Raw genomic sequence first — 26976 nt, 5'->3', positions numbered from 1 at the left:
TCTATATGCCGGTGAATATACCCCTAGTCTACTCAATCTCTCCTCATTGGACAATCCATCAATCACAAACCATCAAGCTACATCATGTCCATAGCAGAGAAACAGGCCATTCAGCCCAGCTGACCTATGCTAGTGTTTCTGCTCTACATAACCCTCCCCCCACCCCTCCTCAACTCAACATAACCTCACATTCTGAGCTTTCCCATAAATGCACCTAAGCTATTTGCCTCAACCATTCTTTATAGCAGCGAGTTCTGTATTCTCACCACTCTGGTGAAAAAAGTTTCTCCTGAATCCCCAATTCGATTTATTAGTAATTTATATTTATAGGCCTTTAATTTGTTCTCTCTTCAAGTGAAAACATCATTTTGACATCAACCCTATTGAGCCCCTACAACATTTTTAAAGAGTGACTTTCATTTCTATAGCACCTTTCAGGACTTGAAGTACAGTCACTGTTGTAATGTAGGAAATTCAGCAGCCAATTGGTGCACAGCAAGCTCCCACACATAGCAAGGAGATAAACTACAAGAAAATGCCCTTAATGATGTTGGTTATAGGATAAAAATTGGCTCAGGACACTGGGAGAAAGCCCCTGCTTTTCATCAAAAAAGTAGCCATGGGATCTTTTACTTCTGTCCAAGAGGGCCTTGATTTAACATCTCACTTAAAAGATAACACCTCTGACAATGCAGCACTCCCTCAGTATTGCATTGGAAATGTCAGCCTGGATTACAGATTCTTGTCTCTGAAATAGACCTCGACTCCACAGCCTTCTGCATGGGGCCTGTCATCATATTGGGGGTCAAAGATTAACCCCAATGTATATATCGAGAGTACCTCTATTGTTTGACTTAACTGAACTTAATGTTATTAACATTGGTTTTGACAGCAGGAAGTTTTCTCCCAACAAAACCTTGTCACTCCCACCTTTTTTGAACAGACAGCCTGATTTCTCTAGCCTCCCCCCTCCTCTCATGAAGCTGGTTATGTTTCCTGTGCTCTGACTGCATGGCCAGCAGTGCTATCCAATCCCTCATCTGGCTGGCAGTTCACTTTCATGGGTCACATCCAGTCAGCTATTTGGCCATGGAATGCATCACTGATTTCATCTTATGGTCCTTTCCATCACCAAAACCAGCCTATTTCCACTTGCTTAACATGCCCATATTTATGTCTTATAGCTCAGCTGTCACTGAAACCCTCATCCACACCTTTTTTACTACCAGACTTGACTATTTCAATGATGTCCTAGCCAATCTCCCACTTCCACCTCCATAAACTTAAGCTCATCTAAAACTCTGCTTCCCAAATCCTGACTTACACCAAGTTCCATTCACCCATCATCCCCTGGGCTTGCTAACCTGCTCCAGCAATGCCTCAGGTTTTAAAATTCTCATCATGTTCAAATCCCTCCATGGCCTCACATCTCCCTATCTCTGTAATCTCCTCCAGCCCTACAAAACTCCAAGGTATTTGCACACCTCTAATTTTGGCTTCTTGTACACCCCCAACTTTAAACTTCTCTGCTTCTGGCGTTAGAGTCTTTAACTTCCCAGAGCCAAAATCTCTGGAATTCTCTCCCTGAACCTCTCTGCCTCTCTCCTCTTTCAAGACACTCCTTAAAACCTACCTCTTTGACCAAATGTTTGTTCTTCCTGATCTCCTCATGTACTTGATGTCAATTTTAGTTTGAAAACACTTCTGTCATGTTACGATGCCTTATTACATCAGTCATATTATAAGTGCAAGTTAGAGTGTTCTCTGTGGGGGAGCCCAGTAGGCGACAGGGTAACGGGATTTCTTTCATTGTCAGCCTGTAAGCCCGTTATTTTTGTGATTTGCACCATAAGACTCTATGTTTTTATTCCAGTTACTGATACAAACGGATGTCGGAGGTCTGATTCATCCACCAATGAGGCGGTACTGCTGGGAACAACCTTCTAAAACCTCTGGACCCGCAGAAGTCAAACAGGACAAACCAGTGAGTGAAATATAAACACAAAGAGGACTGAGCTGATATAATTTCAATGGCCAGGAGCAGACTCCAAGGGCTGCAAGCTGTACACTTACCATGATTACTATTTAAAAATAAAAACTCTCGACAATGAGGACAGTTTAGCGCTTGACACTGTCTTTTGGAAGCTAATACTGCGAATGTAAATCCTTACAAAGTGAGGGGGCTCCTAGCAGACTGTAAACATTCGAAAGGGCTTACCAGATGTGTACTATTTACAGGGGTCCCTGGGCATGGTTCCATATATTTAGGGTTCCCAGAAGGTAGGGGTGGGGGTTATGTCAATACCTGCAAATAAACCCTTAAGATGGTGTCAGCCAGGGTTCCTGGGCACATTACAATATTTGCAAAGGATAGCTGTGTCGATTCAGTATTTTTAGGGGGTTCCTATGTTGATGTCAGTGTTTACAGGGGGTGAGGGTGGTCCATGGGATAATGTCAGTGTTTACAGTGCAGGGAGGGGGTCTCTGGGAGAATGTTAGTGTTTACAGGGGGGTGGGGGGTGGGGTCTCTGGGATAATGTCAGTGTTTACCCGGGGTGGGCGTCTCTGGAACAATGTCAGTGTTTACCGGGGGGTGGGGGTCTCTGGGATAATGTCAGTGTTTACAGGGGGTGGGGGTCTCTGGGATAATGTCAGTGTTTACTGGGGGGGTGGGGGTCTCTGGGATAATGTCAGTGTTTACAGTGCAGGGAGGGGGTCTCTGGGAGAATTTTAGTGTTTACAGGGGGGTGGGGGGTGGGGTCTCTGGGATAATGTCAGTGTTTACCCGGGGTGGGCGTCTCTGGAACAATGTCAGTGTTTACCGGGGGGTGGGGGTCTCTGGGATAATGTTAGTGTTTACAGGGTGTGGGGGTCTCTGGGATAATGTCAGTGTTTACTGGGGGGGTGGGGGTCTCTGGGATAATGTCAGTGTTTACAGGGGGTGGGGGTCTCTGGGATAATGTCAGTGTTTACAGGGGGTGGGGGTCTCTGGGATATTGTCAGTGTTTACAGGGGGTGGGGGTCTCTGGGATATTGTCAGTGTTTACAGGGGGGATGGGGGTCTCTGGGATAATGTCAGTGTTTACTGGGGGCGGGGGTCTCTGGAATAATGTCAGTGTTTACAGGGGGTGGGGGGTCTCTGGGATAATGTGTGTTTACCCGGGGTAGGGGTCTCTGGGATAATGTCAGTCTTTACAGGGGGGGTGGGGGTCTCTGGGATAATGTCAGTCTTTATGGGGGGGGGGGGGTCTATGGGATAATGTGTGTTTACAAGGGGGTTGGGGGTCTCTGGGATAATGTCAGTCTTTACGGGGGGGTGGGGGTCTCTGGGATAATGTGTGTTTACAGGCGGGGTGGGGGTCTCTGGGATAATGTCAGTGTTTACTTGGGGGGTGGGGGTTCTCTGGGATAATGTGTGTTTACTTGGGGGGTGGGGGGTCTCTGGGATAATGTCAGTGTTTACTTGGGGGGGTGGGGGTTCTCTGGGATAATGTCAGTGTTTACTTGGGGGGATGGGGGTCTCTGGGATAATGTGTGTTTACAAGGAGGGGTGGGGGTCTCTGGAATAATGTCAGTGTTTACAGGGGGTGGGGGTCTCTGGAATAATGTCAGTGTTTACTTGGGGGGGGTGGGGGTTCTCTGGGATATTGTCAGTGTTTACAGGGGGTGTCTCTGGGATAATGTCAGTGTTTACAGGGGGTGGGGGTCTCTGGGATAATGTCAGTGTTTACAGGGGGTGGGGGTCTCTGGGATAATGTGTGTTTACAGGTGTGGGGGGTGTCTCTGGAATAATGTCAGTGTGTACAGGGGGTGGGGGTCTCTGGAATAATGTCAGTGTTTACAGGGGTTGGGGGTCTCTGGAATAATGTCAGTGTTTGAAGGCTTTTGTTTGCTCCACATTGAGAGATTTTAATGTCCCACTTTTTAATTGGACGGACCCTAGAGATTCGGACCTTTAACACGAGTTGAGGTCGCTCCGATCCCGCTCGGAGTCAGTTTCAGTTTGCGGTCACATGCTGCCCTGGCGCTGCTCTGTATTTTGTTTGTGGAGGACGGAAGCGTTTTATTCCTCCGGTCGATTCGCGAATCCGCACCCGCTGACCAGGATCTGTGCTCTCCACACAAGGGAAAAAGAAAATCAGTTTTGCAGACTGGCGGAATGGAAGCAGTCGCCCCGGTCAAGGTCCGAGACACTCTGCAGAAATGTTTGCAAAGTACTTTTTAAAGAGTATTTCTGACGCGCGTGTCTGTTATTGGTTTGCTGAAACTTTATTTCTTTGTCATTTCAGAAGTTCCCCGCATTTAAACTGGACATCAATCCTCTGAAGGAGCCGCTCGGCTTTATCAAAGTGTTGCAATGGGTGTGTAACAGGCCTTCCTCTGTACTTGTTCTGAGATGTTTCGAAGGTTATTTTTGCTGGTGTGAATGAGCTCCCGGGCTGAGTTGATGGGAGTGCTGGGTACTTTTATAATGAAGTTCAGGGTGGGTTTGCATTTAAAGTTGGACCCTCTTTGTCTCTGTTTCTGCTGTGGATCAGCCCCAGATTTGTGCGACTCGTAGATCAGGGTTAAGGTCTGAGTTTGGCTGGACTGAGGGGTTCTGGGCTGGCCTGTCGTTCGAAGGAGACCCTTAGTTTGTAAATGAAGTATGTGAAATCGCCCGTGGCACAACGCAGCGGCATCATTTTGTGTACAGGGCAGAACCCAGACACACAACTCACGATGAGAGCTGGGCTGTTGTGCCCTGCTCATCCCCAAATACTGTTTCCCATCGCCCTGGTGTAACTGCAGCCGAATCACCCAACGATGCCTCCCAAACACTCCCAGCACGGGGCTAGATACAGAGTAAAGCTCCCTCTACATTGTCTCCATCAAACACTCCCAGGTAAGGGACTAGATACAGAATAAAGCTCCCTCTACATTGTCTCCATCAAACACTCCCAAGGCTGGTAGAGCAAGGAGTGAGATACAGAGTAAAGCTTTTTTGTAATTATTCATGGGATGTGGGTGTCGCTGGCTAAGCCAACATTTATTGCCCATCCCTAATTATGCTTGAGAAGGTGGTGTTGAGCTGCCTTCTTGAACTGCTGCAGTCCACGTAGTGTAGGTACACCCACAGTGCTGTTAGGGAGGGACTCCAGGATTTGACCCAGCGACAGTGAAGGAACGGTGATATATTTCCAACTCAGGATGGTGAGTGACTTGGAGGGGAACTTCCAGGGGGTGGTGTTCCCATCTATCTGCTGCCCTTGTCCTTCTAGATGGTTGTGGTTGTGGGTTTGGAAGGTGCTGTCGAAGGAGCCTTAGGAAGTTGCTGAATGCATGTTGTGGATGGTACACACTGCTGTCACTGTGTGTCAGTAGTGGAGGGAGTGAATGTTTAAGGTGGTGGATGTGGTGCCAGTCAAGTGGGCTGCTTTGTCCTGGATGGTGTCAAGCTTCTTGAGTGTTGTGGGAGCTGCACTCATCCAGGCAAATGGGGAGTATTCCATCACACTCCTGACTTGTGCCTTGTAGATAGTGGACAGGCTTTGGGGAGTCAGGAGGTGAGTTACTCACTGCAGAATTCCCAGCCTCTGACCCTGTGGTAGCCACAGTGTCCCCACTGTCCACATAGACACTCCTAGGACAGGCACAGCGCAGAGTTAGCTGCGGAGAAAAGCTTCCTCTATATTGACCCTATCAAACACTCCCAGGACAGGTACAGCACGGGGTTAGATACAGAGTAAAGCTCCCTCTACACTGATCCCATCAAACACTCCCAGGACAGGTACAGCACAGGGTTAGATACAGAGTAAAGCTCCCTCTACAATGTCCCCATCAAACGCTCCCAGGTCAGGTACAGCACGGGGTTAGATACAGAGTAAAGATCCGTCTACACTGTCCCCATCAAACACTCCCAAGGCAGGTACAGCACGAGGTTAGATACAGAGTAAAGCTCCGTCTACACTGTCCCCATCAAACACTCGCAGGGCATGTACAGCACGAGGTTGGATACAGAGTAAAGCTCTGTCTACACTGTACCCATCAAACACTCGCAGGGCAGGTACAGCATGGGGTTAGATACAGAGTAAAGCTCTGTCTACACTGGAAGACTGTTTGGGGCATTTAGCAGATATGTTTTTGTACAGATTATTATTAGAATAATGAATGGAGCAGAGGCTATATTCTTTTGAGCAAAACAAATGGGCAAATTAAGGTGATAGCCCCTTTAAAGGGGCACTGTAACAAAACAAAAACTCCAATGGAAATTTATCTAACTAAATCAAAATGTGGTTTTGGGGACCAAGGAAGCACTCCAGCCCCCATGTTGCCCATTGGTCACAGAAGGCCTCAAGCGAATCAGTGAATACCTCGTGCTCCCTCTCCAGGGCCATCTGGCCATGAACTTAGCCGCGGAGGAGGGGCAGACAGTCGGGCAGGAGCACCCCCTCGACCCCCTGTTGCCTGGACCTGTTCACGCGCAGCTTGGTCAGACCCAGGAGCAGGGAGCAGAGGCTGAAACTTAATTTAAAAGGCAATTGGATATTTATTTCTAAAGGAAGAGTGTGAAACAAAACATGGAAGGAGTGGGGAAGTATAATTGGAGCAGGTTACTCCGGTGAAAGAGCCGACACAGACATGAAGGAGTCTAAAACCACACACGGCGTCCTGAGGGTAACGTTCCCTCTGAGTTATCTCCACTTCTCCTCAGCACAATTCTAAAGGGATACAGAACAGGGAGATCTGGATGTGTATTTACACAAATCAGTGTGGGGCCGATTGAGAAAGTGATTAAAAAGGCATAGGGGATCCTGGGATTTATAAATGGAGACACAGAGTTTAAGAGTAAGGAAGTTATGATGAACCCTCATAAAACACTGGCTTGGCCTCAGCTGGAGAATTGTTTCCAGTTCTAGGCACCGCACTTTAGGAGGAATGTGAAGACAAAAGATTCACGAGAATGGTTCCAGGGATGAGGGACTTCAGCTAGGCAGATAGGTTGGAGAAGCTGGCACTGTTCTCCTTTAAGAAGAGGAGATTAATGGCAGATTTGATAGAGGTTTTCAAAATCATGAAGAGTCTGGACAGAGTAAATATGGAGAAACTGTTCCCATTGGTGGCAGGGAATCAGAGGGCACCAATTTAATCTGATTGGCAAAAAAAAACAGACCCAACATGAGGAAAATCTTTTTTCTGCAGTGAGTGGTTAGGATCTAGAATGCGCTGAGAGTGTGGTGGAGGCAGATTCAATCGAGGCTTTCAAAAACAAAATGGATAATTATCCCGAAAAGAAAAGAATTGCGGGGTTAAGGGGGGAAAAGGCAGGGGAGGGGAACTAGCTGAGTTGCTCTCACAGGAGCTGGAATGGACACGATGGGCTGAATGGCAACAGTGCAGGAGGATCCCATTCTGTGATTCTCCACATATCCCTTTGGATTGCGGAAGCACTCAGCTTATCACCTGACTGAGATCAGAAATTCATTGGTGGCCCTCGGTGATGGCAAGGGTGAAACTTTGGATGTCCTATGTGATTCCCTTCCTCCCCTCACCCCCCATCCCCTGCAACAAAGTGTTCCAGATCTACAAACACACCTGGACGGGGAAGGGAGAGAGGACACTTGGAAGCTGCATAGGAGTGAAGTGCATGTTAATGGCTGCATCTCTGAGCTCGGCTTATCCTATGAATGAAACCTGAGGTTGAATGCAGGTTCCAGTCCAGGCTGAGGCTGGCACGGACTGATAGTCTCGACACTACCAATTGAGTAGAGGACCCAGCCCAGATGGTTTGGAATGTGGAAGTTGCTGATTTCTCAGAGAGCTGAATCAGACTTGTTCCATTGCAGATTCTTATTTTTGGGAGTAAGTATTCCTGACCCTCTACTTTCCAATTAACTCTTGTAATCCTCGCCACTCTTTTCCATCCTGCAATAAATGTCAAATTGCATTTATGTGGCACCTTTTAACTTAGTAAAACTTCCCAAGGCAGGTCATAGGGGTGCCATAAAACAATACTTGACACCGAGCCATGTAAGGAGGTAATATTAATAAGATAGTTTTGGTCAAGGGGTAGGTTTTAAGGAGGTCTCTTGAAGGAGGAGAGAGAGGCTTAGGGATCAGGCAGCTGAAAACGTGGCTGCTGTTGGTGGAACAACAGAAACCAGGGAAGTACAAGAAGCTGGAATTAGAGGAGCACAGATATCTTGGAGGGTTGTGGGATTGGAGGAGGTTAAAGAGACAGGGAGGGGCAAGGTCATAGAGGGATTTGAAAACAAGGATTTTACAATTGACACATTGCCACACCAGGAGCCAGTGTAAGTCAATGAGCAGAGGGGTGGGTGATGGGTAAAATATACTTGGGATAAGGGCAAGAGAATTTTGGATGATAACTTTACAGAGGCTGGAAGAGGCCAGCCTGGAGTGCGTTGGAATATTTGTTTGCTGTGAATCTTAATTTTCACTCAGCTGTTTGATCTCCTAGTATCCCTTTCCATTTCAGACTTCCTAATTCTGCCACTTCCTTCATTGGTGCCTGTGCCTGCCTGGCCCTAAACGCTGAAATTTGCATCCTGAACCTTTCTGCCATGTCCTCCTCCTTAAAACCTATCCCTTTTACTCAGCTTTTTGGTCACCTGTCCTAATATCTCCCTTCGTGCCTCAGTGTCAGTTTATGTTTGATTGATGCTGCTGAGGTACCTTGGGTCATTTTTACTCTGTTAAAGGCATTTATAATAATGCGAGTTGTCATAACGTTTCAGTCTGTGCCATCTCATAGTTTGTGTCAGCTGTGGCATTGTGGTCAGCGCTTTCCCCTCTGAGCCAGAGGTTGTGGATCACGCTTGCAGAGTTCAGAGGAGGTTCACTGGGCTGATTCCTGCGATGGGCGGTTTGTCTTGTGAGGAAAGGTTGACCAGGTTGCGCCTACATCTATTGGAGTTTAGAAGAATGTGAGGTGACCTTATTGAAACATACAAGATTCTGAGGGGGGTGGGGTTTAACAGGGTGGATGCTGAAAGGATGTTTCCCCTGTTGGGGAATCTAGAACTAGGGGGCACAGTTTCAAAATAAGGGGCCTCTCATTTAAGACTGAGAGGAGGAGGAATTTCTTCCCTGAGGGTTGTTAGTATTAGGAATTCTCCCCCAGCAAGCAGTCGAGGCTGGGTCATTGAATATATTCAAGGCTGGGTTAGTCAGATTTTTGATTGACTGGGGAGTCGAGCTTTATGGGGGACAGGCCGGAAAGTGGAGTTAATGCCACAGTCAGATCAACCATGACCTTATTGAACAGCGGAGAAGGCTCAAGGGTCAAAATGGCCTACTTTTGCTCCTATTTCTTATGTTTTTATGACACTTGAGTGTCAGTATTAAGGGAGTGCTGCATTTTTGGAGGTGTCATTTTTCAGATGAGGCTTTAAAAGCGTCTACCCTCTCGGGTGGATGTTAAAGCTTCACTGGCACTAATGGCAGTAAATCACTTTGGGATCCACTTGATGTTGTGAACGTCTCTATATAAATGCATTTAATTTACTTCTGCAAAGTCACAACTTGACCAAGTCAATTTTGTCGAAACACTGATTGGAATCTAGAGCTAGGGGTCATAATTTCAGGATAAGAGGTTGACGATTTTGGATTGGGGTGAGGGGAAATTTCTTCTCTTGGAGGAATATGAATGTTTAGAATTCTCTACCCCACAGAGCTGTGGATACTCAGTTGCTGAGTAGATTCAAGACTGCGATTGGTAGATTTTTGAACTCTTAGGGAATCAAGGGCAGGAAAATGGAGTTGAAGTAGAAGATCAGCCATGATCTTATTGAAAGGTGGAACAGACTAAAGGGGTGAATGGCCTACACCTGTTCCTATTTCTTATGTTCTTATGAACCACTCCTACCCAGCTACATCTGCATCTGTGGACTTTGGCTGAAAAGGTGCAAGGTGGAACATTGCACAGTCTAGGAGTTCTTGTGGATCCCGATCAAACCATGACTCAGTCCATCAGCAGGCAAGACAGTGAGACAACACCAGCTGTCCTTACTTCAGTCCCCTGCCCCCAGTAGGTACAAATCACCTTCAGCACCTTAGATTAGACACTGTCCTCTCCTGTACCAGACGCTCTGCTGCCTGACTGACACTTTGGGCTTTCCACAGTCTGTTCTCCTCATGTGTGAAGTTTCAGTTTAAATTTAGCTTGTGGAAAGTGTGTGTGAGCTTTGCACCAGTGTGTTGCGCATTCACTGCTGGTGCTGTGGCTCTGGTTCTCCATTATCTGCCTATTATTAGCTGCTGGGTGAGTGGACTTTATGAAACGATAATGAGCGCTCAGTGATTACGTCGTCTATAGATTAACCCTCCTCATCCTGGGAGAGCTAGCTAGCTGAATTCCTGGCTCTATTCGGTTTAGTCCCGACATTCCAGGATTTGAATAGGCCTGATGGTGTCAATACACTGTTAACATTTTTTAAATATAATTTAATTTTGTAAAATTGTAAAATCTCTGCCTCTGTGTTTTCTCTATCTGCCTCTCCCCCTTCACCCCTCCCCCTCTGCTCTGTGTCTGCCCCTCTGCCCTCCCCTCTCTGCCTCTCCCCCTTCACCCCTCCCCCTCTGCTCTGTGTCTGCCCCTCTGCCCTCCCCTCTTTGCCTCTCCCCCTTCACCCCCTCCCCCTCTGCTCTGTGTCTGCCTCTCTGCCCTCCTCTCTCTGCCTCTCCCTCCCACTTATGTGTTGCTTTTTTCTCTGGCTTGGCTTTACCCTCTTTCCCAGGATTTTTGTGCGTCGTATTCAATCAGGGCCGTGATTAGATTGGCCTGTACTCTGAGCCCACTGTTGTAGGGTTAACACTTTACATTAAGGCCAGCATCTTCCGGTTGGCGAGCAGGGGCGGGGCCCACTCGCCGGCGCATAAAATGAGGCGGGGTGACATCAAGCATGTGTCCCGACGTCACCCCGCGTCATTTAGATTCTTAGTTCAGCGGGTGCTCATCCGTGTCAGGTGTGCACCCGCCGACCTGTCAACAGCTTATTAAGGCCATTAAAAAACCAATTGAACTCATCAGTGGACCTGCCCGTCCAATTTTAAGGCTGGCGGGCAGGCCGAGAGCCCGGGCGGGCTTGTGAGAAAACATGAAACCTCATCCACGGGCGGGATGAGGTTTCATGAGTGATTTTTTTTTTTAAAAATGCAGAATATTTTACAATAAAAGTGATGGACATGTCCCAACTCATGTCACAGTGTCACATGAGGGGAAGGGGCAGGGAAACTTTTTTTCAAATCTTCATTCAAAGTTTTAAGTCAGAGCCGATCTCCCTGAGGCAGCGCTTTGCCTCAGGGAGGTCTGTGCTCTCTCTCCCGGCTGAAGGAATCCCCGCCAGCCCAGGGGGTGCACAGTGCTTAATTGCCTTAATTGGCCCGCCCATGTAAAATGGCGGCACACTCCCGACCCAGAGCGCCGATCTGTTTAAAAATTTTCCCCCTTTTTGTGGGAGGACTTGCTGATGGACGGACACTGAATCTTAATGTAATAGCCTGGCCTGTGCTATGTCTGCTTGTCACACTCACTGCCCTCTGACCCTGTGGCTTTGTACAAAGGACAAAGGCCTGGTGCTTCTGCTGTGATATGTGGGAGCTTTTGAATGCCAAGGCGATCCAGGGCAAACGCGTCTGTAGGCAGCTAGAGAAATTCTGGATCAGGATTATAGATCTGGGAGCTGAACTGCAGGGAGGGGGAGAAATACCTGGACACTTTGTTCCAGAAGACGGTCACGCCTCTTAGAATAGGGTTGTCTGTTTTGGGCAGCGGTGAGGGACAGGAGGATGTGACTGTGAGGGAGGCAGGTAAAGGGACCGAGTGGACAGTAGTGGAGGAGCCTCAGACTTTGTAATTGTTAAACAGGTTTGAGATGCTGACATAAAGCTAAATACTGCAGATGCTGGAAATCTGAAACAAAAACAAAAATAGCTGGAAAAACTCAGCAGGTCCGACAGCATCTGTGGGTAGGAACACAGTTAACGTTTCGAGTCCATATGACCCTTCATCTGTTATTCAAGAAGGGAGGAAGGGATATACCAGGGAACTACAGGCCATTCTGTCTAATCTCCATGGTGGGGAAACTATTGGAAGCAATTCTGAGGGACAGAATGAATCTACACTTAGAGAGGCAGGGATTAATCAAGGACAATCAGCATGGTTTTGTTAAGGGGAGGGTATGTCTGACTAATTTGATTGAATTTATCGAAGAGGTGACCAGGTGTGTAGATGAGGGTAATGCATTTAACATAGTCTACTTGGACTTCAGCAAGGCTTTTGATAAGGTCCCGCATGAGAGGCTGATAATGAAGCAAGAGGCAATTTGGCAAATTGGATCCAGAATTGGCTGAGTGTCAGGAAGCAGAGGGTGATGGTCGAGAGGTGTTTTTGGATGCCTCTGCCCTGTGGGGTTCCACAGGGATCAGTGTTGGGTCCCTTGCTGTCTGTGGTATATATAAACGATTCAGACTTGAATGTAGGAGGGTTGATCAGTAAGTTCGCGGTTGACAAATGGTAAATAGTGAGGAGGATAGCCTTAGATTACAGGAGGATATAGACGGGCTGGTCAGATGGGCTGATTGGTGGCAAATGGAATTTAGTCCGGATAAGTGTGAGGTGATGCACTTGGGCAGGACAAACAAGGCATGGGAATACATGATGAATGGTAGGACCCTGGGAAGTACCGAGGATCAGAAGGACCTTGGTGTACATGTCCACCGATCCCTTAAGGTAGCGGGACAGGTAGATAAGGTGGTTAAGAAGGCATATGGAATACTTGCCTTTATTAGCCGAGGCATAGAATATAAGAGCAGGGAGGTTACGCTGGAACTGTATAAAACACTGGTTAAGCCACAGCTAGAGTATTGCGTGCAGTTCTGGAATCTGCATTGTAGGAAGGATGTGATTGCACTAGAGAGAGTGCAGAGGAGATTTACCAGGATGTTGCCAGGGTGGAGTGTTTTAGTTATGAGGAGAGATTGATAGACAGGTTATTTTCCCTGAAGCAGAGGAGATTGAGGGGGGACATGATTGAGGTGTATAAAATTATGAGGGGCATAGATAGGGTAGACAGGAAGGAATTTTTCCCCTTGGTGGAGGGATCAATAACCAGGGGGGCATAGATTTAAGGTAAGGGGCAGGAGGTTTAGAGGGGATGTGAGGAAGAATGTTTTCACCCAGAGGGTGGTGGGAATCTGGAACTCACTGCCTGAAAGGATGGGTAGAGGCAGAAACCCTCATAACATTTAACAAGTATTTGGATGTGCACTTGCGCTGCCATGGCATATAGGCTATGGGCCTAGTGCTGGAAAATGGGATTAGAATAGGTACTTGTTTGACTGGCGCAGACTCGATGGGCCGAAGGGCCTTTTTCTGTGCTGTAGACCTCTATGACTCTATGACACCAACTTCTCAAGGGCAACTGGGATGGGCAATAAATGCTGGCCCAGCTGCAAAGCCCACATCGCATGAATGAATTTTTAAAAATTGAAATAAATAAATAAATATGAACTGATAGCCATTTTGGTGACACGGCTGCAGGATGACAAGGATTGGGTTCTGAATATTGAGGGGTGTATGACATTCAAGAAGAATAGGAAGCCAGATAAAGGCAGAGGGGTAGCATTGTTGATCAAGGGTGGCATTGCAATTGTAGAGATAACCTTGGTTCAGGAGATCAGGATGTAGAATCGGTTTGGGTGGAGATGAATAATAGCCGGGGAAAGAAGTCACTAGTGGGAGTGCTCCACAGGCCCCTTAACAGTAACCACAATGTAGGACAAAGTATACGAGGAGGAATTTTGGGTGCTTGTGATAAAGGGGCAGCAATAATCATGGGTGATTTTAATCTACATAGAAACTGGAAAAATCAGATTGGCAATAATAGCCTGGGTGAGGAATTCATAGAATGCTTTCAAGATGGTTCCAGAATGTGCTGCTGTAAGAAACTAACTGGAGAGCAGGTTATATTAGACTCAGTATTGTGTGGTGTGACAGGATTAATTAACAACCTCAGATTGAAGGCACCCCTAGGTAGGAGCAACCACAATATGATTGAATTTTACATCCAGTTTGAAAGGGAGGAGAGTGGATCTAAGACTAGTATTTTAAACTTAAATAAGGGCAGCTATGTGGGGATGAAAGCTGAGCTAGCTGAAGTGACCTGTGACATAAAGCTAGGGGATAGATCAATAGAGAAGCAATGGCAGGAATTTAAGGGGATATTTCAGAATACCCAGAATAATAATAAGTACTAAATATAAGTATATTTCTACTATAAAGAAAAATTCTAAAAGGATGACCCACAATCCATGGTTAACTAAAGAAATTAAGGAAAGCATCTAACAAGGAAAAAGCATACAACTGCGCAAAGATGAATGATATGTCAGATGATTGGTCAGAATATAAAGAACGTCAGAGAATGACTGAATGGTTAATTTGGAGAAAGAACTTAGAGTATGAGAGGAAGCTAGCTAGAAATGTGAAAATGGATAGCAAGAGTTTCTACAGGTATTTAAACAGGAAAAGAGTAGGTGGAGTGTGTGTTGGTCCTTTAGAGAGTGAGAATGGGGAGTTACTAGCAGATAATAAGAAAATGGCAGATGAAATGAACAAATATTTTGCCTTTGTCTTCACTAGAGAGGATATAAAACAACATTCCAGTAATAGCTGTAAATCAGGAGGTGGAAGGGAGAGAGGATCTTGGTGAAATTACAATCACTAGGCAAGTGGTACTGAGCAAACTGATGGAGCTGCGGGCTGACAAGTCTCTGTATCCTGACTTCATCCTAGGGTCTTAAAACAAGTGGCTAATGAGGTAGTAGATGTGTTGGTGTTAATTTTCCAAAATTCCCTAGATTCTGGAAAGATTCCATCAGACTGGAAAGTAGCAAATATAACCCCTCTATTCAAGAAGGGAGGGAGGCAGAAAACAGGAAACTATAGGTCAGTTAGCTTGATATCTGTAGTGAGGAAGGTGGTAGAATTGATCATTAAAGGGGTTATAAGGAGGAAATCGGGAAGAGTCAGCATGTTTTTGTGAAAGGGAAATCATGTTTAACCAATTTATTGGAGTTCTTTGAAGGAGTAACATGTGTTATGGATAAAGGGGAGCCTGTAGACATTCTGTACTTAGATTTCCAGAAGTCATTTGTTAAGGTGCCACACCAAGTTTATTGCGGAAAAGAAAATCTCATGGGGGGGTAACATTTTAGCATGTGTAGAAGATTGGCTGGCAGAAAGCAGAGAGTATGGATAAATGGGTGTTTTGGCAGGATGTAATGAGTAGAGTCCTGCAACTTTTAACAATTTATATCAATGACTTAGATGAGGCATGTGAAGGCATAGTTGCTAAATTTTCAGACGACACAAAGATAGGTTGGAAAGTATGTTGTGAAAAGGACAAAGGAGGTTGCAGACAGATATAGATAGGTTGAGTGAGTGGGCAAAAATCTGGCAGATAGAGTACAATGTGGGAAAATGTAAAGTTGTTCACTTTGGCAGCAGGAATACAAAAACAGACTATTACTTAAACAGAGAATGGCTACAGAATGCCGAGGTGCAGAGGAACTTAAGTATTCTTGTGTGTGACTCTCAAAATTTATCATGCAGGTGCATCAAATAATTAAGAAGGCTAATGCAATGCCATCCTTTACTACAAGAGGAATTGAACATAAAAGTAAGGTTGTTATGCTTCAGTTATTCAGGGCATTGGCGAGACCACATCGTGAATAGTGTGTGCAGTTTTGGTCTCCTTATTTAAGGAAGGATGTAAATGTGTTGGAGGTGGTTAAGAGGAGGTTTACTAGATTGGTACCTGGAATGAGTGGGTTGTATCATGAGGACAGGTTAGACAGACTGGGCTTGTTTCCACTGGCATTTAGAAGAGTGAGGGGTGACTTGATTGAAGTATATAAGCTCCTGAACGGTATTGACAAGGTGGAGCAGGAAAGGATGTTTCCTCTTGTGGGTGAATCCAGAACTAGGGGGCACTGTTTTGAAATTAGGGGTCGACCTTTTAGGACAGTGAGGAGGAGAATTTTTTTCGAGGGTTGTGCGACTTTAGAATTCTCTGCCTCAGAAGACGGTGGAGGCCGGATCATTGGATATTTTTAAGGCGGAAGTAGATAGATTCTTGTCAGGCAAGAGAATCAAAGGTTATCGGGGGTGGATGGGAATGTGGAATTCGAAACACAAACAGGTCAACCATGATCTTATTGAATTGCGGCACAGGCTCAAGGGGCCGAAAAGCCTACTCCTCCTATTTCATATGTTTCAGTGATCCCAGTGACAGGATTATTTCTCAGTTCTGGTGCACAGTTCAGGTTTCCACATATCTTGGTTAGAGGAATTCAGCTATGGCTCAGTTGATAGCACTGTTGCCTCTGAGTCACAAGATTCCAGGTTCAAGTCCCACTCCAGGGCTTGAGTGCAAAAATCAAGGCTGAGGGAGTGCTGCACTGTGAAAGTGACATCTTTAGGATGAGGGATGTTAAACTAAGACCCCATCAGCCTCCTTGAGTGGATGTAAAAGATCCCATGGTACTATTTTGAAGAAGAGCAGGGGAGTATCTTGGCCACTATTTATCCTTCAATCAACATCACAAAAACAGATTATCCGGTTATTAGTAGAGAGAGAAATGGAGTTAACATTTCAAGTTCGTAGAAGCCTTCAGAACGATCATACGGACTCGAAATCTTAACTCTGTTTCTCTCTCCACAGAGGCTGTCAGACCTGCTGAGTTTTTCCAGCATTTTCCATTTTTGTTTCACATTTCCAGCATCCGCAGGATTACATCCACAGTATTTTACTTTTGTTATCTGATTATTACATTGCTCTCTGTGGGATCTTGCTGTGCACAAATTCGTAGCTGCATTTCCTACATTACAACATTTAACTATACCTCTGGTCTCCATACTATTAAAAGAATATCAAGACACCAGAGAAGCTGAAGAAATATTTCCAAGGCTGAAGCCAAAACTGAGAGGTTATAATGATCAGGAAAGATTGAACAGGCCGGGACCCTTTTCTCTAGAAAAGATAAAGCTGAGGGGGTGACCTGATAGAAGTCTTTAAAATTATGAAAGTGTTAGTTAGGGTCAACGTAGAGAAGACATTTCCACTGTTGGGGATATGGGACCTAGGGGCCATCAATGTAGTTTAGTCAATAGTAAATCCAATTGGGGATTCAGGAGAAACTTTTTTACCCAGACAGTGGTGAGAATGTGGAATTCGCTACCACAGGGAGTGGCTGAGGTCAACAGTACAGATGCATTTAAGAGAGAAGCTGGATAAATACATGCGGGTGAAAGGGATAGAAAGATATCCTGATAGAGTGAAATGAAAGGGCGTGGGAGAACGCTTGTGTGGAACATGTACACCATTACAGACCAGTTGGGCTGAATGGCCTATTTCTGTAAATTCTAAATCATTCTTGTTTTTATTCAGTTTGTTCTGTCCTTGCAGGTTTTTGCTATATTTGCCTTTGCCACTTGTGGAGGTTACACGGGGACGAGTATGGCTTCTGTTAAGTGCCTGCATGGCAAGAAAGATCTGATCTCCATCAATTTCAGTTATCCTTTCAGGTAAGTGGCATTGGACCAGGGCAGTTCACCCAACCCTGTCTCTGAAGTTTGTCGTTTCATTGCTGCCCATTGACCTTACTCTGCCCTGGTCTGGAACATTCTCCAGTCTTGTGTTGCTGGGCAGGTCACTCCCCTCCTTTTGCACAGGGTTCACTTCACTTTACCATCTGATAGAATCTCCTCACACTCCACAACTCCCCATGTCACTACCTCCCCACCTCACTACCTCTCTCTGCAAACCCTATCTGCACAGCTTGTCCGCTTCCCAACATTCCTGATGGAATTCTAGGTTTCAGGTCTGGATTGCCAACTAGACTTTTAGCTATGGTCGTGTAAGGAAGAGGGGATACCTAAGAAGTCAGTATTATCAATGAAACACACACACATTTATTGGTTTATTGCCTTGTTTGAAAAACGGTACCTCAGGCAGTGCAGCACTCCCTCACGATTGCAGTTGGGGAATGTCAGCCTGGATTATGTGCTCAAATCTTTAGAGTGGGACTTAAACCCAAGATGGGATTGTTACCGTTGAGCCAAGCCAACTCGGCTTGGAATAGATAAAGTGTTGCACGTCACAGGGATCGTGGAGTTTGTTTGTGGTTACCTCCGTCACCTAGAAGGACCAGGGCAGCAGGCACATAGGAACATCGCCTCCTCTAAGTTCCTTTCTAAAATCCGGGAACTCCTTCCACAACAGCACTGTGAGTGTACCTACAACGCAGAAAATGCAACGGCTCAAGAAGGTGAGGAAACTAGTGTCGTGGCACAGCAGATGGTAAATGCCGAGCTGCTTAAATCCCTGAGGGAAACTTGAACCAGCTGCCAACGTGGTTTTTGCGATTTGTATAGTGTGAAGAACGGTTCTGAAATCAGGAAATGATTTTCCTGACTACTTCTGATGATTTTATTGTAAAGTAAACATTTATTAAAAGAATGAAGGAAAAAAGTAAAACACAATTACATTTCAACACAAGAATGGCTTCACACAGTAAACAGTACTTTAAAACAGTTCTACAAATCTTAACTACCCTCAGAGCTAACCTTCCCCTTTTCTGTTCAGCAACTATCTCTATAGATTTTAAAATCTCTAGAAGTCCAGTAATTTTTACCACACAATGCTTTTTCCTTGGGGTCACCTTTGAGGCTGACAGCAATTGGTTCTTTCAGTCTGACCTTGTTCACACACTCTTCTGGGAGTTCTGACCAGCTACCCTGCTGTCTTCTGGGAGATCGAAGCCACTACCTCCTCACTTAGGCTTCAGGATTTCCTTAAATGCATCCCTTCTGTTTGATCTCTCTATTGTTTAAACCGCTGTCTTCAGAAATGCTTTCTTCCCAGAATTGATTGAATCATTCTTTACTTTAGCTCTTAGACTTTTAAAAAAAAACTTACCCTGTCTTTACCTCACTTCCTTACACTTTTTTACAACCTGCATATATCCCCCTTTGAATTAAAACAACTCAATTCAAACTATTCCTATTACTGCTTTATGTAAAACTCTGATTGAAGTTCCTCTTCGTTCATTAACATATCAAAACCACTTCTTACTGTTGACTTTTAGACCCTTGCTGTCACTCTAGCTCGTAATCCAATTACAGCCGGACTTTCAGTACAAAATAAAATATGCCAGGGTTATTACCAGAAGAAAAATATTACAATTTCTTGTTTTCTTGACACTAGGGATAGGCAACAAATGCTGGCTTTGACGTGGACATCCAACCCTGAGAATGAAACGTAGGAAGTGGGAATATCTGGGAAGTGGAAGTTTATTTTGTCAGTTTTTCCTCCATCAATATTCTTTCCAAAAATGAAGTGGTAAATTGTATGTGATTGGTGGATGTGACAGGACAGCAGCTGACTGCATCCACTTGTGACCTGGTTTTGTGCCCAGGGATGGATTTTACTGTCCCCCACTGGGCCTGTTTTTGGCAGGAGGGCACATAAAATAGTTAGCCCACCACCTTCCCGTCCACTCTGACCCAGTCCCTATAAAACGGGGCAATCAGCAGTCCAACTACCATTTTAAATAAATAATTAACAACAATGGAGCTTGTTACCAAGCCAATTAACCGAAATATTATGGTCGGTGGGAGCAGGTGGGCAGGAGTGGGTAGATCATTTTTTAAACAAGTGTTTAAAAGGCAGGATGGAAGGGGGGGTGGGGGCCTCCTTTTTGGGGTAGGGGGTGGTGCCCTGTGCACATCGAGGGCAAAACTCCAAAATGTTACCCCCCCCCCCACTTTTGTTCCTCCAGTCTTGACAGAAAATGTATAGCACAGAAACAGGTCATCAGCCCCAGTGGTTCATGCTGGTTTTTATTGTCCATCCCTTAATCCCCTGCCACATCTCCAAGCATATCTTTCTATTCCTTTCACCCTCATACTAATCTAGTTTCCCTTAAATACATCTATGCTTTTCCCCTCAAACTACTCCCTGTGGCAATCTGCTCCACCTTCTCACGAATTTATTTCTCCAGAATTGCCTATTGAATTTAGTAGTGACTATCTTATATTTATCACCCTTAGTTTTGTACCCTCACAAGTGAAAACATCTTCTCTCTCTAACTTTTCAAACTCTCTCATCACTTTAAAAACCTCTATTAAGTTTCTGCTCACTCTCTTCCAGATAGAAGAGCCTAATCCTAATCGGTCTTATCTGGTGGGTAAAGCTTCTTAGTTCTGATATCATCCTCATGACTCTTTCTAATCAGTTTGTGGTCTTATGTTGTAGGTTAAACCAGATTTCCTACCGAGCACTCACCTGCAAGAATGATACTGTTTATGAGACCCTGGATCTCATTGGAGACTTCTCATCATCCGCAGAATTTTTTGTTGCAATTGGAGTGTTTACTTTCCTCTACTGTACAGCTGCTCTAGTCCTGTATTTGGGATACCAGAGCCTCTACCAGCAGAATAAGTACCTGCCAATTGCTGTAAGTGCCTTAACCTGATGCTCTCAGTATCGGCCAGTGTAAGGAAATGTTTAATCAGATTGTCCTGAAGCTTGCTAATGGTACTCTATTACTAATTTCTCCTTGCATTGTAGAAATAGTAACCTTTAGCTTCTGCCTACTAAATAAGGAAATATGAGTCAGTTTGGATGGAACCGATGAATTAAGACTTACTTTAATGCAATGGTTAGTTAAGTCAATTCATTGCATATTGATGCATATATCTCAGAACTTGAATCAGTTGGATAACAAGTTCCACAGAAGTAAACATCTAAGAATACATCTTTTTCAGCAGTGGAAGATTGGCACAGACTATAATTAGAGTTTTCACTTGGTAGAATAACAATTATTTGTAACAAGTGGTTGACGAGAGGAGGGTGGGAGCTGTACCGGTCTGCTGATAAACAATCTGCTAAAGTTATTGATAAGGAATAAGTGATTAAATTCTCATATGTATTACCACCTAGAGGGTGGTAGACCTAGAGGTAATAAGTCTTGTATACAATATTAGTTTGAGGAGTAAATTATAACCAAAGAACACACTTACCCTAACATCAGGAATGTCCAAACTGCAGCCCATGGGCTACAAGTGGATTTTGAGGTATGTCATTTGAGTCCCAGAAGCCCAGGCAACATGAGCCTAAGTTATGTTTACATTTCTTACTCCCAGGTTTGACCTATTTGAATTTGGTGGTGTTGCTGGATGGGGGAAAGGGCTGTTCTTCATGCTGTTGGAAGCCTCATTGGGTAAATCCTAAATCAGAACCCCAATATCTGTTAGTATCGGCAACCATCGTAAATGGAGAAGAGTGTGTGTTGTGTAGGCACTGGATATTTTGGATATTTAAGTGGTTGAGGCCATAAAAATAGTCCACATGGAATGCTTGGTATAGTCATTAGGCAGACAGTACAGAAACAATGGGGTGAGCCTCTTTCACTCCTTTCTAGGGATGCAGCTGAGGTATTAGATGTTGGGTAGATCATTATCAGGAGGGTACTGAAGCAATGGATAGATGCAGTATAGATTCACTGGGATGGGATGAGAAGTTTGAGTTTATGAAGAGAGGATTGAGAAGTTGAGAGATTATTTTTCTCAGCTGAGTAAAGTAGCTGAATTAAAGGGACCAGGGCTTGAAACTTTCTCTCTAGACCTCGGGTTCCATGGAATTGACCATTACAGCCATTGTAAGAAAATTGCTGAGACACACCATTGTCAATTTGTTTCATTGCCTTGGGACGAGTCTCCCTGAGACAGACAGAGCAGCGTGGGGAGATAATCTCCTTCCTGACTAGTCTGAGACTGTTAAATCAGACTCTGTGTGGTTGCATGCCACCACTCGATATGTTTTTCCTATATGTTTTCTCGATATATAATGATTCCTCTTCTGTTCTTTAATCTCCAGTTGCCCATGTGTGGATGCGTTTTTGCCGCATCCTTTCCGATTCAGTTGGTGTTCGGACTAACCGTTCATCCACAGATGCAAAATAATTATTTGTGTTGTTTTGGTTGAGCAGGCTTAACATGAGCTAGACTGCCCCAGTGTTTCACGATTACCCCACACCCCCCACAATTTACTGATGACTCCATACTTGGAGCAGAGGTGTGAGAAATTCTTGAGGTTTGTGAGAAAAGTGCTAGAGTATAGGACAGCAGATGGGCGGCAGGTATAGTTTAATGTTGGAAAAGTCATTGATTTCAGATGTAACAATAAGAAAGGATAATACACAGAAAACGGTGACATCGTAAATGGAGAAGAGTGTGTGTTGTGTAGGCACTGGATATTTTGGATATTTAAGTGGTTGAGGCCATAAAAATAGTCCACATGGAATGCTTGGTATAGTCATTAGGCAGACAGTACAGAAACAATGGGGTGAGCCTCTTTCACTCCTTTCTAGGGATGCAGCTGAGGTATTAGATGTTGGGTAGATCATTATCAGGAGGGTACTGAAGCAATGGATAGATGCAGTATAGATTCACTGGGATGGGATGAGGAGTTTGAGTTTATGAAGAGAGGATTGAGAAGTTGAGAGATTATTTTTCTCAGCTGAGTAAAGTAGCTTAAGGTCTTCAACATTGTGATGAAGTGAATAATGAGGGAACAACTTGCATAATCCCAAACAATTTAAAATGCTTGGACTACTTCCTGCAATGTCTGATTCTTGCCACAAAGGTGGTTTGATGCTTCCCCCCATCCCACCCCTTCCTCTATTGCAGCCATTGAGAAACTGTTCAGAACAGTCTAGCTGTGGCTTGTCCTTGGACCACCGGGACACAGGGACATCTTGTCCTTGGAAGGATGAGCGGTTCCTGAGGGTGAGCCAATCATGGCATTTTAAAAGGGAAGTGGATAAACAGATGGGAGTACTCCAATTTGGGGTTGGTATGGATTGGTGGGGTGCAGGGAAGGCGATAGGGAAGACAGGTTCAGTGTTTTAGTAGCAGTGGTGTGGAGGTGCAGACTAGGTGGGCTGCTGCTGTGCTGAGCTCTCCAATTTATAAAATAACACAGCACAAGAAGCCTTTCGGGCAGCACATTACAAATCATAACAACTTGCTGTGTAAAGTAAAGAAGTCTCCCGTCTCCACCCTGGCTTTTGGCCAATTACTTTAAATCTGTGTCCTCTGGTTACCAAGCCCTCCTGTCAGTGGAAACAGTCTGTCCTTATTTAATCTATTAATGGTTAATGTTTGTTTGAAATCAGATTGAGCGTCTACTAATCAAGCATTGGGGGAGGTGCTCGTGAATGGGAACAATCTTTTCTTGCAGGATCTGCAAGCTGGTCTCCTGGTTTGAACCAGTAGATTTGACAGGGTTCGCAACTTGTACTAAAATTTCCTCTCTGCCTTTCAGGATTTCGTAGTGACAGCACTTTTTGCATTCCTCTGGTTGGTCTCCTCCTCGGCTTGGGCGCAAGGTCTGACTGATGTTAAGAGTAATACAAGGCCGCCTGCCCTCATCCGTTCTATAAGCGCCTGCTACCAGAAGACTGTCGTGTGCACACCGGGTGCTCTGCCCCCAATGGGGCGCCTTAACGCCTCTGTGGTAAGTGCAGGGGTTGTGGAGAGTCATGGAGCTGTGACCGTTCAGGGCTGGTTTGGCCTTGCTGCTTGCGTGAAAGAGAATTTTTGCAACACCTTTCAGGACCTGTCCATGAAGTACTTTGGCTGTTTATGTCCGCTTGAGATGGCAGATGGGCCTTGGTTTAACATCTCATCCAAGAGTGCAGCAGCTCTGACAGTGTAACGCTTCCTCAGTACTGCACTGAAGTGACAGCCTAGGTTATAAACTCAAATCTCTGGATTTGAACCCTGTTGAATGCTTGTTACAATCGGGTCTTCACCCAGACCTCACTTGTACTGGCAGCAAAAAAGTCAGATTCTATGCACAGAGCTGTTCCCTGTCACCTCAATCATGATATCAATCGGGTGACACGTGTGGGCACATTAATTACTCCTTTATCACGAACTGGATTCAACCAATGTTCTGGGTGTCGTAATGCTGCAGAATCAGATTATGACATCCAGATTAAACTGGATAAGTGAAATATATTTACAAGTGAAAGAATTACGCAAAGCCAAAATAGACAATGAGGAGCTAGTAAAAGACTACACTTCCTATATAAATTATTTCAAAACCATAAAAGATTTAGTTGGCTTCCATCTGTGAAACATTACATAAACAAAGGTTTGTGGATCCCTCTGTCTTTGCAAACTAAAACTTAGATAAGTATCCAGATCTATCTCTGTCAATGCTTAAAAGAGCAAGCAGTGTTTCTCGAATTTTGAGGAATCACTTTAATAATCATTTCTATCTGTGTAGTTACTTTGTTTAGATTCTACCCACCAACGATATTATTATGAATGTCTGAAATCAGTCTGTGTGTCCCATTCCAGGAACATTGCAAAGGAACATGATAGCCAACATGAACCTCAGCACAGTTTGATTTCAGGTGACAGTACCACCAAAGGCTAACTGCCTCACTCGAAACTAATCACCCCAGATAGTCAAGCCAAAAAGATTGTGCGTTTATATCTCACTTTCCATGAACTAAGGATATCAAAAAGCACTTTACAGCCAGTGAAGTGATATTTTTTGTGTGGTCACTGTTGTGTAGAAACTGAGACAGCCAATTTGTCTACAGCAAGTCCCACAAAATTAACTAAAATATTTGGATACTCTGTTTTAGTGATATTGATTGAGGGATAAATTTTGGCCAGGGCACCGGGGTCTATCACCTGCTCTTCTGTAAATAATGCCATTGGGTCTCTGGCAGAGTGGGTGAACTCAGTTTATCATTGCATTGAAAGACCACACATCCAGCAGTGCAGCACCCCCTCAGTGCTGCACTGCGAATGATCGGCTGGATTATCTTATTGAGTCTCTGGAGTAGGAAACCACAGCCATCTTACTCGGAGACAAGAGTGTTACCGATTGAGCTAAGACCGGCACCAGTAACTCCTGCAGTAACTTTCTCCCTATGAAGGATCTCCTATGAATACAGCTGGACTTTAAATGGCCGGCAGAACAGCTCTCCTCTCCGGCAGCAGATCAGCTGCCATTTCATTGCTTCTGCTGACATTTCAAGCTCCACCCCACACACCTGCCTTAAGTGGTTCTGTATTTTTTGTTTTGAGACCTGCTGGAACTCTGCTTCCGCCCCACTGGCGCCCACCCCAGCGCACCCCTTCCTCAGGGCCCCGTCTCTCATGAGCGAGGTCTCGCTGACCTTGCTGAGGTACAGGCCCCATTCCTCCACTGTTACTTCGCTGAAGTGACCGGTCCATGTGTGGGCCGTTTTGGACAGTAAATCAGCTGGGTTTTCTTTTTGTGCCAGAATTTGTCGGTTTCATGGTCATTTTTATTTCTACTTTTATTTCAATCGAAGTAAAGTGTGTGCTTGAGATTTACCCAGATCCCATTGGTTAAAGGTTGGGGTTTCACTGATCGACATGGCTGAAAATGACCTGTTAATTTTCTTTCTCTCGGCAGATATTTGGCTTCATGAACTTCATCCTGTGGTCAGGGAACAGTTGGTTTGTGTTGAAGGAAACCTCGTGGCACAAGCCAGCCATTCCACAGGATGTTGCTGAGCAAGGCACCAATGTGAAACACTGATGTGACCTCTAACTGCTCTTCTCCATGCCCCCTTCTCCTCCTCATCCCCTTCCTCCCGTACCTCCTGTCATTCTGTCCCAACATTTCCCTCTCTCCTTCCCCCGCCACACCCATCCCAACACCCTGTCGATGTAGAACCTTGCTCAGATGTCCCCTGGCAGATTTAGGCAGTGCACTCCCTCTCCAAACACCTAACTCAATGGTTAGAATGATCGGACACTTCAGATCCAATACCAGTCAGATTTTTTGGATGATCGTTTCTGTCACTTTCAGTTTCTAACCTGTCCAATGGGATAAACTGACTATGTAGGAAGTTGGTGATCTGTGTAAGTCGCTACACTGCAGAATGGGAAGGAGTTCGATTGAGCTCTGGCCATTTCGCACCACAACCCACTCCCAATGATGACCAGTGACTCTTGGACCTTAAGCAGACTTTTCACTCCCCCAGTCATTCGCACATTTATATTTCGTGCTTGTTACATTTAAATGGCTCCCAGTTGCTCGTTTCATTGTAGCTGTGGGCTCGTATCTTCCGATGAGCTTCAACTTGTGCTAATGCCAGAGTAGCAGCGGTGGTCTCAGAGGAGGCAAATCCATATCTCGGCGCTGGATACAAGTTCTGGGCGAACTGGGGCTTAAATATAAAATGGAATGGGAGATCTTTCTAACATTGCACAGAGACCCTCTGCTCCATTTACAACCATGGAAAATCTTTGTTCAGCAACACTATCGCTTCAAGAGATCAGAGCGAATCCTTCCACCAACCTATGTGTGCTAAACACTTCTGATTCCAGCTGTGCTTTTTATTCTGCTTCCTGTCAATGTGCAATTGAACTCTAAGTGGCCTCCTCCCATGATTCTTGACAAACAGGGTTCCACGTCTAACAGGGTGGGGGGGTGGTGCGGTGGAGGGGGCTGTTTTTAGAACTGAGCAATTTTAAAAATTATCTGTTGGTGTTGCTGAGGGTTAGCAGTCTATCCAATCATTTAAAATCCGAGCCCGTGGACTGCAAAGTGATTGCTTCCGATGCTGCGGAAAGACCAATACGCAACCCTCGCAGCAGGTCTCATAGGAACAGAGGTTACTGGAAAACCTCGGTATGGGGGTGCAGGAGGGGTCACAGGAGGGTTCAGGAATACCTGAGGGGATGCAAATTGACTTGAAATCAGGTAAGGTGGTGGGGAGGCTGTTAAACTAAATCTGGCATAGGGGCGGGGGTGGGGGGGGGGTTGTGTGCAGTGTCAGTATGCAGGGTCTAGCACACACTGGGTGAGGGTACACTTGAATTAGGAGGGTTATTAGCACTTGCTTGAGAGCCAG

General features: G+C 45.2%; 1 protein-coding gene across 2 annotated transcripts; it reads left to right on the top strand.

Moving 5' to 3' along the window:
- The first annotated feature begins 1877 nt into the window (after positions 1-1877).
- Positions 1878-26855, top strand: LOC121282642 (synaptophysin-like protein 2). 2 transcript variants are annotated; one of them, XM_041196461.1, is made up of 7 exons: positions 1923-1984; positions 3944-4183; positions 4290-4361; positions 17469-17587; positions 20319-20520; positions 23391-23582; positions 25530-26855. In XM_041196461.1, the coding sequence occupies exons 2-7, from the start codon at positions 4160-4162 to the stop codon at positions 25653-25655; spliced, it is 735 nt and encodes a 244-aa protein (XP_041052395.1). In that variant the 5' UTR covers positions 1923-1984; positions 3944-4159; the 3' UTR covers positions 25656-26855. The 2 variants fall into 2 exon arrangements, with proteins under 2 accessions (XP_041052394.1, XP_041052395.1); XM_041196460.1 differs by lacking the exon at positions 3944-4183 and having other exon boundaries at positions 1878-1984.
- The last annotated feature ends 121 nt before the right edge of the window (positions 26856-26976 follow it).

This window comes from Carcharodon carcharias, chromosome 9 (genome assembly GCF_017639515.1).
Source record: "Carcharodon carcharias isolate sCarCar2 chromosome 9, sCarCar2.pri, whole genome shotgun sequence".
In the NCBI taxonomy this organism is placed as follows: Eukaryota; Metazoa; Chordata; class Chondrichthyes; order Lamniformes; family Lamnidae; genus Carcharodon; species Carcharodon carcharias.
The sequence above is the reverse complement of the archived record's forward strand: the minus strand, read 5'-3'. Positions and strand labels throughout refer to the sequence as shown.